This window comes from Eufriesea mexicana, unplaced genomic scaffold (assembly GCF_001483705.2).
Source record: "Eufriesea mexicana isolate 0111107269 unplaced genomic scaffold, ASM148370v2 scaffold3380, whole genome shotgun sequence".
Lineage (NCBI taxonomy): Eukaryota > Metazoa > Arthropoda > Insecta > Hymenoptera > Apidae > Eufriesea > Eufriesea mexicana.
The window spans coordinates 13,163-28,666 of NW_016911392.1; the positions used below are offsets into that span (position 1 = coordinate 13,163).

Genomic DNA, 15,504 nt, shown 5'->3' on the forward strand with positions numbered 1-15,504 from the left:
TCTGTCTTTAATATAGAGAAAATTTAAAAGTAACAAAAGGAACGTAAATGAAAGCAACGATTAAATGAAAATAAACGTAAATAATGAAATACATTCGTTTCTTGTAACTTTTTTTTTTCTTTTTTATACTTCCTTTAGTATCGAATACATTAGAAACTAGTTGTAGTTATTTGGCTCTTCATACTCTCATTTATTCACACACATTCTCTCTCTCTCGCACACAGATTCTATTTAACTTCCCATCGGAGCTAACTGGTTTTTAGGGATTTGTTACAATTATGTAGGATTGGAATGAGTATGGCCTTGGAAGAGTGTCGGGAGTGTTTGAACTTAGAACAAAGGTGACCGCGTGCAAGAGGGTCAAACGAATGTGTGACAGAGTCGAATCCGATAGACGAATGTGAGTAAATGGATAAATTAATAAGAAGATTTATTTAACACAATAACAGCACAACATAAATTATAACTAAATCTCGTAAAATAAATTCGCTTCTAACTGCGATATAATCTCTCGAGGACTCTCTCGTACACAACGTCTATATGTAATGACTGTCATTCACCTACTGATTGTTTTTTCGTGACTCTCTGTCATACTCGTCACACACACATTCTTTCACACAAACATTCCTCACACTCATACAACACATTCTATGACAATCACTACCACAACGAATGGAAGTTAGTTTATGAGTGTGGTGTGTGTTTGAAGAACCTGGTCCACCGTGGTTACGGGGAAAGAGGCATGATTGGGAAGGAGAGCCTGAGTGTGAAAAAAGGACAGAATGAATGGTTTAAATAAGGGTGCAAGGGCGCAGGCGAGTCAGAGTGTGTAAAAAGTCAAAGTCAGTCTAACAGTTCACTCTAAGACAGTCCATCAGTCAGTCTAAGAATGTCCAAAGTCTAAGAGTTCGCAGTCAAAGACAGTGTGTCAAAGTCTAAAGTCAGTTTATAAGAGTCAGTTTAACCCATTTGCATCCAAGCGCGGAATATTCCGCGAGCCACGACTGTCGCCTATCATCGAGCGCGGAATATTCCGCGAGACACGACTGTCGTCTATTACCGAGCGCGGAATATTCCGCGAGCCACAACTATCGTCTATCACTGAGCGCGGAATAATCCGCAAGCTGACTTTTTCCATTACCAGTTGCTGAATATTCTTCATATGGTATAGATCACGTTTGATCCCTTTTGTGAGCATCTCATCCACATGGGTTCATTACATTCTTAACAAGTTTTACTTTTGTCGTGAAAATCCTTTTAACTGCCATTATGAGTAGGTACTGATACGCGCGCGGTGATACGGGCCAGTCAGTTGAACGTCGCTGATGTCTGAACACGGCACCTTAAGTAGAGCCATGATGCAAATGGGTTAAGAAAGATCAGAAGAGCGTGCCCATAGCGAATCTCTCTTATTCCATAGCCAGCCACTGTCATTATATATAAGCTCATTTTATTCTATATATATTGTCATATTTTTAAGCTTATTTTATTCTATTGAGAAGCCGACAATACTATTTTAAATCAATCTACCCAAAATCCGATCCTACAATTATGTCTATTGGATGTTTTCATTTTAGTCTTCTTGTTTCTGCTTTGTAACATTCTTTAAGTATTTAGATGTATGTCTATTCTTTCTTTATGTGCTATGCCAAGGAGGTGCACCTCCTTTAACCACCTACTTTAATTTTGTTTCAGAAAATCAGTATTTGGATATTTGTAAATTTATTCGTGAAATGTAAATACACATAAAAATAATTATGGTATTTGCGTACATTCCATGTGCTTAGAGTGAACAGCAAAGGGATTAAATTTAAAGTATAAATCGGCAGGAAGTATGTCAAATAACAACAACCTGATGGCACTTGAAAGTCTTTTAACAGGAAGATAATAAATATTAAATGTGAATGTATTACGGATTGTATTAGAATACAATACGATTCACGTAAGAACTAATAATTCATCCTCATTAACATCTTCAATAATGCCACATGGATTATATATTCCTCGTTCTGAATTTTTCATTAAGGCATTAACATATTTTTTCTTTGTTAAGCCGCATTTACAACTAGAACGATGATTTATTGCAATGAAAATTTGTACTTTATTCTATAATATATTTTAGGTATTTAAAATAGGTGATACACGTACATGACATAATTATGACATCTAAATCTGTTTCTATCTAGTGGGTGCGTATAGGGTAAAAGAAATACTATACCGAGTTCAAGAATTTTAATTTAGGTTCTATTATTAATGGTCTTGAAATCAATACTTTTGACATAGTAATAAAATGATGTACAATGAAGTCTCCTATAACGCGGTTTCCTTATAACGCGTTTTTCGTATAAGACATTCCAACAGCTCAAATGTTACCCAATAGTTAATGACTAATCAAATCCACATATTTTCTGTGCTTTGTGAGTTACTTGTTGACTCTAATTTACACTTAAATCAAACCACATACAACAAACCAAGAGAGCCTTTACTTCTTCAAATGTCAAAGAAATTGGAGAAACAAAATTTAACAGCAGAATTTAAAATATTTGTATAGAATATACATGATTTTCTTGACATTGTCTGTGAATTAATTCGAGTAATCAGCGTTTTTAAAGCAATCATATAAAAGTAAAAACGTGTAAAAGAACTCTCATAAATGTGGGATTGGAATAAGTACGGCCCTGAAAGAATGTCAAGTGTGTTTGGGCTTAGAATGAAAGTGACCGTGTGCAAGAGGATTGACTGCAAAGAATGTTTATGGTAGAGTCGAGTGAAAGTTTAGGGATGCGTCCAGAGTGGTTGAAGTAGCTGGCCCACCGAGGTTGCGTGGGAAAGGGGTATGATTGGAAAGGAAAGTCTGGGTATGAAAAAAGACAGAATGAATGCTTTAAATAAGGGTGCAAAGACGCGGGCAGCGCCAGTCCTTAACAGTCTACAGGAGTCTTTTGGAAGTTGCTAAGAGTGTGTCAGTATGTGAGTAAGAAGTCAAAGTCAAACGTGCCCATAGCGAATCCCTCTTGTTTCCTAGCCGTCAATCTACGTATAAGCTTACTTTATTCTATCAAGAAGTAACAGCGCTATTTTAACCAATCCACCCAACCCGATCCTACATAAATGTAATTAAATTAGGCTAGGAAAAATAAAAAAAGAAAAGAAAAATATCAGCTAATCGCGGACAGGAGAAATAGGGGATGTAAAATTTAAACGTTATTAATAAAATTCGGTGCTTTGGATTTCCTCGAAGATTGAAGTTTTGTATACGATAAAAATAGATACGTACCAAAATTGACTGGATACAGAGAACTTTTGGATCTCAGTAGGCGATGAGAGGTACAAGCCATGGCCCCTATTGCTGAAGCAAAGTGTCTTTGCAATTCTGTAAAAAAGATAGAAAACGTTAGTGGTATATCTGCTCGTTTCGCAATGTTTATGCGAAACGTGTGAATGTACTGGGATATAAATATCGAAATTGAAAAAATGTGAGCTTACGTAGATATTTAATAAGCTTTATCGAATAATAAAAATACTAATGAAAATCGAAGCAATCGTCCAAGTGACGTTTAAACGAGTACCAGTGAAGTAATAAAGGAGCATAGGAATGAAAATGATCTATCGGAAAGAAACTAAATGTATACAGCACGCAAGGCATTGCATATTGTATAAAATACATATTGTGAGAAGTGTATTTTATAGATCACTTACTGATCGGTATCGCCATTAACAAAGAGTTGATGACCCCATATGGACAACATGGGGTCTACAATGCCATGTTTTGTAGTCTGAAAACTGTTAGAGATTACAGAGACAGGAGAAAAGTGAGCGTTAAGCCATACACGAGTAAAAAGAGATTTGTTTTTTGTTAGTTCGCATAATTAGCATTAACCCTTAAAACATTGGATATTGTTATACTTCTTTAAGTTATATTTTCCAAGAAATATGTTTCAGTTGTATAGACGATCCCAGTTTATCCGATTACGTAGAGAAGGCGATGTATGACAGAATGATAATAATAGTATTATAAATCATTGCATACGAAACTTGCTGCTAGCAATCCATTTTTGTTATTAAATATAGCGAATCGAGATAATATTCATATTCTGGTTAGTAAAATCGTTCATTTGGATTTTACGTGATAAAATAGCGAATCGTACTTTTGAAACAGACTTCGAAAAATTTTTAGAAATACATGTAATTTTTAAAGTAATTATTATTATCTTTTATTATCTACTATTAGCATAAGCGATGGTTAAGTTGATGTTAAAAAGAGTTAAAAATTGCAGAATATAAACTAAATGTCGAATTATTATTCATAATGCGTACTATGGAAGTTAATTTTTCGAAATACTGGTAATTTTTACAATTTTTTTTATTTTAAAATAACGTCGATATAGGGAATGACAAAATTTATTTTGTAAGAATTGTGAAGTTAGAGATATATGTTCTATGCTGTAGAAGTTAACTTTACTAATTAAAGTAGTATGTGATTATCTAAAAATATTTTTAAGGATTCAAAATAGTAATTATGAAAAAAGCTGTAATGTTCATGGTTCATAATATGTATAATATTATCTTTTTCTTCTTTTATATTCGTATTGAATTTTTACAATTTGTCCACATTTAATAAATTCTTCCAGTATTTGCTTGATAAAATAGTACAATTTTGAGAGTTTGAAATCTCTATTCAATGGTATATTTGCAAGCCTTTGAAATTGCTCTTTATTATAATACAACTTTGGATCACGCATAAAATAATACGGATGAAAATTGTGTCACGTTTTGAAAATATGATTGTATATAAATTTATTAATTACCGATGAGTTTATTAATTAGTAATTACTAAATATATATGAAAATTATTTTTCTCTTTACAAATAAAAATAATATTTTTATTTAAAATTCCGTACGACAGAAAATTGTGCTTTTTATATTTGAAAAGGAACATTCTTATTTCGATATTATTTCTTTCACAAATTTTACGAAAATGACAATATTTGGTTAAAACTGTTGCATTAGTAGTATGAAATATTACAGATAATATTCACATGAATGTTTAACGTATAATAACAAATATAAATAGTTGTATATACTGAATAAACAATTTAAAGAATTGCAAAAATTTTTAAAAATTAAAAATTAATAAAAATTTCTTCAGGTATGTATATATAGAGTATGATAATAAGTAGAATTTAAGAAATTGTGATCTTGACTTAAATAATTTATCGACTATAATAACCATTTCTACAAATTTTATAGCTTTCTTCAGCTTTGGATTTTCGATTATATATTTCCCTGTAAAATTTTATATATATATAAAATTGTATATTTTACTACAATTAGATGGGACGAGACAGAAGAAAATTCATCTTAAACAAATAAAAGAGTCATTCATACAAAAGTGTCATTACATCAATTATTACACAACGAAGAACATATTTTTACAAGAGTTAAGATAGAGAGTTGAGATATTATTTTTGACTGAAAATAATGGATTTTCGTAACAAATACAGAGGTACATACGTGCAACAGGTTTTTAAGAATTTTATAATTTCGTAAAGATGGAATTGAAAGAGTTGTGAACATGGAAAACATACATTTCTTACATATTCAAACAATTTCTTATATCGATAAGACGACTCGGAGTATCGCCCGAAAAGAACAATATTGCATTCATAAAAATAGTAACATTAAAATGCTTCAAATTATAAGATTACAGGTACACGTATTTGGCATAGTGCAACAAGAGAATCCAAGACTTCCGGTGATTTTATATATCTGAATTCTTTTCAACAAAAGCATTCAACAGACGATGTCATTCATTATTTAAAAAGATAACGATTATATATAGAAAATTCGATCAGTATTAAAATTATTTTCGATATACAGGGTGTCCCATTTTAAATACTGTATTCGATACGCATTTTCTAAATTAATCGCCATGGAAAAACGTATATCAAAGGAAACTTAGTATATTTTGAGAGTAACAGCTTATTATTAATTTTAATATTGATTGATGTATATGAAACGTATATAATATTACAAATCTTAGATACAAAATTGTACCTTTGAGATTTTCGATTTTGTTTTTTTTTAATGGAATTATATATTTTTATTTTGATCTGTAGATCAATCAAGGTGTAAGCCATTCACGATCGTTTATTGTCGTTTCAAAATCTTCATTAAACGTTATATGCGTTATAGACATAATATGAGCTAACATTAAAATATTCAATTTAATAATAATTTAATTTATTTGTTTACCGTTATTCGTGTTTATAAATAGTCGAGATCTGGGGTGATACATTTTATTCAAAAAATCTGCATTACTGGATATTAAATTAATATTATATATGTAGTATATATGTAGAATAATAATAAATTACCTAGAATGATTTTCAAAGTCCATCATATTCAGATTGATGAATTCATTGGACTATAGTCTACAAACTCGATAAGTAATCCAAATAGTATTATTATTTTTATCGTAGTTTAAGTTTTACTTTTTGTATATGTTTTATTTTAGTTTTATTATAGAAAAAATTTATAGCTATGTTCGAATATATATTTGAAAAACAAATAAATCTGAAATATCAGAGCACAAGACCTACCTATTGTTAAATCAGATGTATATACATCAAAAGGTGTTATACTAGAAAAAAAGAGTTTATTTAAAATATGTTTTCGTATTACGATTACTTTAAGAGATAATAACATGCGTAATTTCAAGTGGGACACCCTGTATAAGCAGGGGATTCTATAACTTATGGCAACCATCTTCAACAGGTGACAGTTAGACAAAAGTAAAAGACGAAAGAAATAGAAAAAGATCATATGTATAAACACGTGCTATGTCTGAAATTTGTCTCAAATTGTAGTTATATTGTATAGAGTGTTTCGTAATTAATGATACAACCGAAAAAAGGATATCAACAAAACTTATGGTGACGATAATATTGAACTTGCTCATATAGCATAAAATTCGTAGTTGTATCAGAAACTTACATTAAATATTAATTTAATAATAATTTTTCCGGTATAATATAACTGTGGTATAAAATATTTTTCTCCTTTACTTTTTTGATGAGGATAATCCTTTAAATTTCATAGTTTAAAAGAATGTTCTAAACTAGAATGTACTAAGGATTCTTCTATGTACTAGATAGAACGATTGTTTGTATATCAGTGTCAAAACTTTTTACAACAATGATTAATATTTTTAGATATTATCTATGGGAAAATGTCATACCTATACTATTCTATTTTATATTAAAACGCTAGAAAAGGTGAGGTGTAGTTTATAGTGCAACCGAATAGAGGGCAATATTTCAAGTAAAAAGTACTGTGAAAAAATTTCTAGTACGATGATGATCTTGAGAAACTTAATCTCGTTAATTAATTGGTAACGTCTTTAATTTTTGAATGGTATAGCTTTTCTAAATAGATAATTAAATTATTAATAATTCGACGGAATAATTTTTTATTTTTATTATTTTAAATTAATACCAAGAATTATGCTCTGTCTTGCATAAATCATAAATTAACGAGTACAAATTACTTTTATGCATCGTATAATTATCGTATAATTGTATAGAACACCATGAAAATAAAGCTATCATATAATAAGAACAAAATTAAGTGTTTTATGGATCCTGATGTATTATAACACAATATCATACGACTTTTGTATATCTATCAATATTATTCTGTTCAATACTAACATTGATAACAAGTATAATTATTTATACAACTTAATTCATTATAAAATTCAATCAGAAATTTTATAATTATTGTCATCACCTTATAAGAGAAATTTGGGGAACAGAAGAGTAAAAATCAATTTTGTCAGAGACTTTTAATTCGATTTGGCAAATGATTTGTCGAATTTGTTGACAAGAAATGTGTTTTGAAACAGATAAACAATTAGTATGATAATATCTGTGGCTGCAAGGAAAAGCGACCCCTATTACATATTCCCACTTTTGAAATATTTCTGTTTAAAATTTGGAATATAATCAATTCTTCTTATTAGCAGTCGGTTACATTGCATAATATTTTGAAGATGTAAATATTATTTTTATTAATTTTTTTCTGGCAAATGTGTAAACTATATATCTATCAAACTAGTTAATACGAAAACTAAAATTTTGTTGGATTGATATAGTTTAATAACAGCGAATCTTGAGAAAAAATATATTAATAATAATCCCATAAACATACAAAAATATAAATTTTTACAAATAAATATACCCCTTTACCTTCATTTCGCTTTCTCACAAGATGCCAATGAAATAAATGGCACCTTATTACCTTATTGCACTTGATAACGAATGATTCGTCATAATAACTAATATTACTATAATTGAACAGACAATGAACCAAAAATCGTTGATTATTATTTTCTAAAAAATTCAAATATAGCTAACCCATGGTAATCAATTATTTTTCGATTTCAACTTCAGATATCGTTCTTACTGTAAAATATGATTTAGTGAACGTAAAATTAGCAAAGGTTTAACTTATTGTTTTACTGATTTTGAATTTGTTTTAAAAATAAATAACTTTAAATTCTCATCTATTTTCACGAAAACGTGTTAAAATTCTAAATTATCTCTAAAACTATATATCAGTTTGAATACACTTTTCTTTTTTATTTTAATTTAGAAATAAAGTTTTTCGTAACCTAATAACATGTTTTACATTAAAAAATTAATTTTATAATATTGAAGATTATAAACAAAATTAAACTTACTAAATTTTTCTTTGAAGGTCGGATGTTTTTAAATTTAAAGGAACGAAATTTAAAAGAATCAGTAACAATTTGATCATCAATCAATTCAAGTAAGTACACATCACGCATTGCTATTATGATCATTTGATCAGATATACCACTTTATACTGCCTTCAATAAGGTATAAAACAATGTATAAGGTTTCATATTTGTTCATTATATTATATTTTATTTTATTTTAAAACAATTATTTTCAAATTTCTGATAACAACGATAAAATATAGTAGATTTGAATTGAACTTGATAACACATTTAAATTTTTAGAGTAAAGGAACAAATCACTTGGAATTATCAATAATTATCATTTAATGTTCTTATCTGTAATTGCTCTGTCTGCTTCTGGCATTTAAAAAATAATTATGCGAGATACATCGGTATGTCATTTGTGTAGTTTCCTAAAAACAATTTAAAAAGTGCTTCCTGTATAAAAGGACAGTAAACAGTAAGCGTATCTCGAGAAATTACTATAAATATGCTACAAAAAATGAATTTTAAATAATAATTCAAATTTCAGTTTTACTTCCAATACACAGTTTAAATGATCCCATTTGTACTAAATTCATTTTATTCAATATTTTTAATCAAATATCAATTTATTACAATTAAATCGTTAGTTTCTTCAGGACAAAATAAATAATATATCTGATATTTTATAGATATTTTATAGTATATATTACTAATCAGGATATGAATATTCATATTATTCACTATACATATATAAAAGAAAAAAATATACTATATAAAGAAGAATGTAAATAGAAGATGCAAATTTATTATTATTTTAGAAGTGAACATTTGCCAATTCAAGAGAATAATAGTAGCACAAAACTGTTTTCTCAACTATATAAGAGATATAAACAGTGCAGTAGAAGTGCTTATAGAAATAATTCTACATAAAGCATGCTAAAAGTGTATTAAGGGTTAACGAATATATACGTTGAATATAATAAAGAAATTACATGCTATAGATATTAATATTTCTCATTATCATCCCACTAAACATTCTTGATTATTCTATATTTAGACTGGTGTTAAATATAAAATAATATCTATTCAACATTCACACAGCTATATAATACACAGTGCATTACGCTATACAACGAAAGAATGTCGAAATTCATGATATTTCAAAGGTACAAAAATATTTTAGCAGTAATTGGACAAATCTTAGTAATAAACATAATCTAAGTACGTTTTTTTATATATTTCGTCAATTTACTGATAGATAAATTAAATTACTATTTATGAAGTTAAATCCAATTTATTTGCAAATTAAATGATTAATTAAACTTCTCTGAAAGGATATAGTTGCACAATATACTTAAATATGTACATATTAACGAATACATTTTCAATTATAGTTTCATAAACACATTTAACAGCAATAAATTTATGTCTATCATAGAAAACATAATATTTATTCAGATCAACAATTATGTATTAAATGATGTATATATAACCAAAATTCGGTCAAAGCTTTTTGTAATAATAACAAAGAAAAATTATTATATTTAACAGAAGCTTCTGGCTTAGATATAAGAATTATCATACTTATTTCAGTGAGATACACAACATTTTTAAATAATTAATAAAAGAATTAAAAAGTTATATTATTATCATATTGAAATACATACTTTAGCATAGAAAATTTTATACATTGTACTAGAATTAGATTAACTTCTTTGCCTTAAATAGTTGATGACTATTTATGAGATTCATTATTCACTAGTTTTATGTTACACTATTATATTACATATATGATTATATTATTAATAATCCGATTTTGCCTATTTATTATTTTCAATGAACCTATCACACTGGTGTTAGCGATATTTTTTAGTTTCAGTTTTTTCTTTCCGTTTGATACAATATATTTTTTGTAATATATTAAGAAAAAATATAAAAGATAAAAAAATTATTTAATTTTGTTTAATGCAAGGTATTTCAATGATTTTATTAAATATTCTGTATCTTATGTTTAAAATATTTCCATTGTTTTTTAATAATATCAGACTACTATGCATTAGTTATTAATACTATGTATTAATTAATTTCTTAATAATAAATACAACTAAAATTGTATTTATTTAAATTGAAATTTAAAACGTTACAACTCTATCATTTTTGCAAATGAGTATGATTTTTCTTATACAACCTTTTATATATTTAATCTATAATATGGTAATGAAATTACCCATTTTTCTTTTTATTAAAAAATAATAGACTTTAATATACAAGAAAATATAATACCCAAAAGAAATTCAGAAACTGCAATAATAACCACTATTATTGATAGTGAATTATTTACGAATTATCTGTAAATATTATAAATATTACATATTATAGAATCAGAATATTATTACCTTGAATTTTTAATCATAGATTTTCTAAAAACAGATAAATTTTCTAGGAAAATAAATTTAAGTTCCGCAAAGTATTATAAAAATTAATACTTTCTCCAGGATAATAAAATATAAAATATAATGTTTCAACAATTCTTTAGGTGTATATTTTGACAATTTAGATAATAGAAAATGATCTTACTTTATTCAGTTTTAAATGGCGACATAATGTAATGGTAAATGTTTTCATTTGCAAGATCTCTTCTTTTTTTGTAAAAGAATATTCATTCGTCCATTGAATAATTTGACAATATCATGAATCTTAAGAATGAAAATTATTTAAGTAACAAAAAATGAAATCCACAAACGAGGCCATTAAAAGAAAAAGTATTTTCTGTTCAATTTATTAAAAAATAATTACTTAAGATACCTAAAATGTTCTTGTGAAAACATAAAAATTAAAAGATACGAGCAATTAGTTTAAGACATTTTAGTAAAGTAAAACAAGAAAAGGAAAGAAACAAATGCAGTAGACCTATTTATCTAAACCTACTTAAACTTCATTTATTTTCAAACTTTACTTTAAACTTCATTGACACAGGGTTTCAGTTTGTAGCTAATTAAATTTTGTTATTTAATGTTTTTAATGAAGTATCATAATGCTTAAATCATGTTTCAGTATTTCAGTATTCGAATCTTTCGATATAAGAAATTAGAAATCTTGCTAAACAACAATTTATTTGGTTTACATATTAAGATTTATAGCTTGTTAATCAATATATAAGTACAAGTTTAAGTAATATGTAATTACACTCTTATCAACCATCTTTTACTATATTGATCAGTGAATTACTAAATTTGTGATTTGTAATTTTCAATTTGAAAATTGTGAAATTTAATTTAATTTTATATATTGCTGTCGAGTCAGTTAAGAAAGATAATGAAACCATATTTTTATCGAGTAATAATTATTCTGTGCAAGTACTTATTAAAGTTGCTGCATTGTAAAACGATATTAAAGAATGTGCTAGTTTAAAATCGTATGTACAGTACAAAATAACATAACACAGGATTGACATAAGTCTTGAGTTATGTAAATGTTAATTTACTTCATTTCCAGATACCTTTTATATCAAATTATTTATTTCTAGTATTTTATATTTTTTCCTATTCTCTTCATAGTATAGCAACTTCATACTTAACAATTTTTTACTTCGTTCAATAAAAGTATAACAATTTTCAATCAGTATTATAAATATTACTTGTTAATATTACACTATGAAACAAACGAAATCATTCTAAAATGCAGATTTACATTTTTCAAGAATTTAGTAGTTAAAACTATTTTAGTAATTAAATGTCTATAAAGAGCACGAGAATTAGTAATTAAAGCTTTTACATGAGCAATTTCTATTTAAAATTGTTATTTCCTTCATTACCGTATGTAATTTAGAATGATCGATTAGAAGTATTAGGCAAAGAAATAATCTCGTTAGTATGAAGTGACTTTTACGCTACATTCAACCATGTATATAAAGAGTTGCAGTGTTGCAATGTTGCAATAGCATATAGTGCATTATATACCATGTGCAATTGTAATGATTAGTTTGCCGCAAAGCTAATTAAATAAAATAATTGTTATTCTTACCTCAAATCTATAAGCGGTAGAAAATCGACGTCTATAAGCGGCCTCAGACTTGGTAAACTATACGTTGCTATGTGCCCATTTGAAACGTAGCATACAAGACATACATTATCTGCACAAAAGGGATTATTGTTTCACGTTAATTTCGTTTACGCTTTGCTATATGAAGTTTAGATTTGAATTATTTGATACGTGATATATTATTCGATACTAAAAGGAGTATGTTAAAAAGGGGCCATTTTTTGGCATCGCCTGCAAATAGAAAGTTCCTTCAGGATTTTTAAAAGCATCTTCCAAGGAACAAAAGTTTCCTTTATCACTTTATCGAGAAATGATGGGAGAGTTATCAAAAATGAGTCGAAATATGTGAAAATGAGACTGATTAAATACAGGGTGTCCCAGAAACGGTAGTACATCCGAGAAAAGATTGATTCTACACGCAGAAACGCATTAAAAAGAGAAAAATAAAATTTTTTTATTCTAAGCTTCATCTTCGAAAAAATCGACTTTGAATATTCACCGTGTGCGCGTGTACTTAGCTATGGCTTCTATGAATACACCATCAGTATGTAAGTATAAGTAGTACAATTAAGGAGAGGGTAATTCTACGTGAAAAAACAAATCGAAGATAAAGCGAGAAAATCGGCTTTGAATATTTATCAAGTATGCGTGTACTTTTGGCTAAGACGGATGGACCATCAGTATATCAGCGTCCTTTCCAATAATGAACAAATTTTATTCTTTATTTTCGATTTGTTTTTTCATGTAGAGTTGTTGTTAGGTCACCCTGTATTTAATCAGTCTCATTTTCACATATTTCGACTCATTCTTGACATCTTTACCATCATTTCTCGGCTAAGTGATAAAGAAATTTTTAGTTCTTTGGAAGATGCTTTTAAAAGTCCTGAAGAATTTCATTTTCAGGCGATACCAAAAATGGCCCTTTTTTAACATCCTCCTTTATATTCTTATTTAACCCTTTCGCTACGGTGGGCCTTGTCCCAAAGTCCCTTTCGTAGAACGAAACGTCCTGCCAAAGTTGAAATTGCGCGCGCGCAGTCTTTAGCATCGGGGGCTAATTCTTTTGACAAAATAAAAAGAAAAAAAAAGGAAAAGAAAGGAAAGAACAAAAGGACCATTACAATAGCGTTTGTAATTCTTTGCGAAGAGAACTAAGCATTTGTTTTAAATTTTACTTCAATTTTGGTAGCCGGTGATTATAGTTAGCCTACATGTTAAGTGGCATCTCGTGGCCGGTGACTATAGTCACCCGTAGTAGCAAAAAGGTTAATACACGACCTACTAAATTACTCAAAACAACTAATTTCCGATTTTTCGCTTTTTCAGATACTCGGAACGTACAGATACTGGTGTCAAAATTAACGCAGATTTTTACTCATATAGAAATCGAATGTACCCGTTTGTTTTTATCATATTACGTTACTTATTATTATTTATGCATATTATAGTTAGGTACATACTATAGCTGTCTAGTTCTAGCGTTATAAGTACGTATAGATATTAATTCACCAGAAATACATAATTTTATGGAAAGACTCAAAGCATAAAATTCTAGAAATAAATATGTTGGAATTAATCGTAAGATAAATCGTTTGGACAAAGATTGCAGAAATCATCATACGCACCTTTTAAAGATGTAATCTCTGCTTTAATCACAATATGAGTTTCAGCCAATTGTTGCCTGTACAGGCAATTTTGCGACGGTAACGCTACAACCCTCGCTTGTTTCTCTGATGCTAATACGACAAATTGACGATCTTCGAAGCCGTCTCCGGTAGCTACTTGCGCGTTCATAGATGGCGACATCCGGCTATTTGTACATTTTCCTTGACTTCCTGTTATGGCAATATAGCTTATGATGATTTATAGTATATAATATACGATAATAAATAATGCCAATTATAAAATAATAAATAATATTATTAGATAATAACATTAACCTCCGCACTCGAGAGACGCCTCTTAGTCGCATTTAATCAAACTCTAAAGATGGATGCTAATTAATATATCAAATTTACAATTATCCAACGATGCATGGAATATCGAAGTAAAATAATTCTACGTCTTAATTTGCATAAGATTTCTTATTTACCGTTTTAAAAATATCGTCGAGTTTATGGTAGAAAGTCTTCGAATTACTATTCTTTTTGCAACTAAAAAATCGCCGAGTGCAAAGAGTCAAAAATATATAAAAATATATTTTTAATCGCAGGAAAATAATAATTCGTAGACTTTCTGGCATAAAGTCGACGATATTTCTAAAACGGTAAAGTAATCGTATACAAATTAAGACGTAGAATTATTTTATTTCGATATTCCAAGCATCGTTGAGTAATTGTAAATTTGATATATTAATTAACATCCACTTTTAGAATCTGATTAAATGGCGACTGAGAGCCGCCCCTCGAGTGCAAAAGGTTAATACATCTATCATTCTCGGAACAAAATTTCTATGAATTTTATATAAAATATTTACGAAAACTCGAATTCGCATAATTTTTTCATACCAAATTTTATATTATTATTTTACTTATTGTTAGTTGCGCTTCAGATTATCTTGTCGACGCGTTTTCTGACACTTGGGTCACGTACGATTAAATAATAACAATTTTTACTTTATTCTATAATGCATCTTTTTTATAACAAGAAATTTTACAGTCTTGCAAATATTATAAGAAATATGTTATAAAAAAAACTATTAATTTCTACGATGT

The 15,504-nt window shown here is 28.2% G+C and overlaps 1 protein-coding gene across 1 annotated transcript in view; it reads right to left on the reverse strand.

Annotated features, from left to right (window-relative positions):
• LOC108550886 (syntaxin-binding protein 5-like) overlaps window positions 1-15,504 on the reverse strand; it is a 78,164-nt gene that overhangs the window by 2,320 nt on the left and 60,340 nt on the right. The window contains 4 exon segments of the mRNA XM_017904786.1: window positions 3,278-3,373; window positions 3,700-3,783; window positions 12,773-12,881; window positions 14,416-14,625. Coding sequence (XP_017760275.1) covers window positions 3,278-3,373; window positions 3,700-3,783; window positions 12,773-12,881; window positions 14,416-14,625 — 499 coding nt within the window.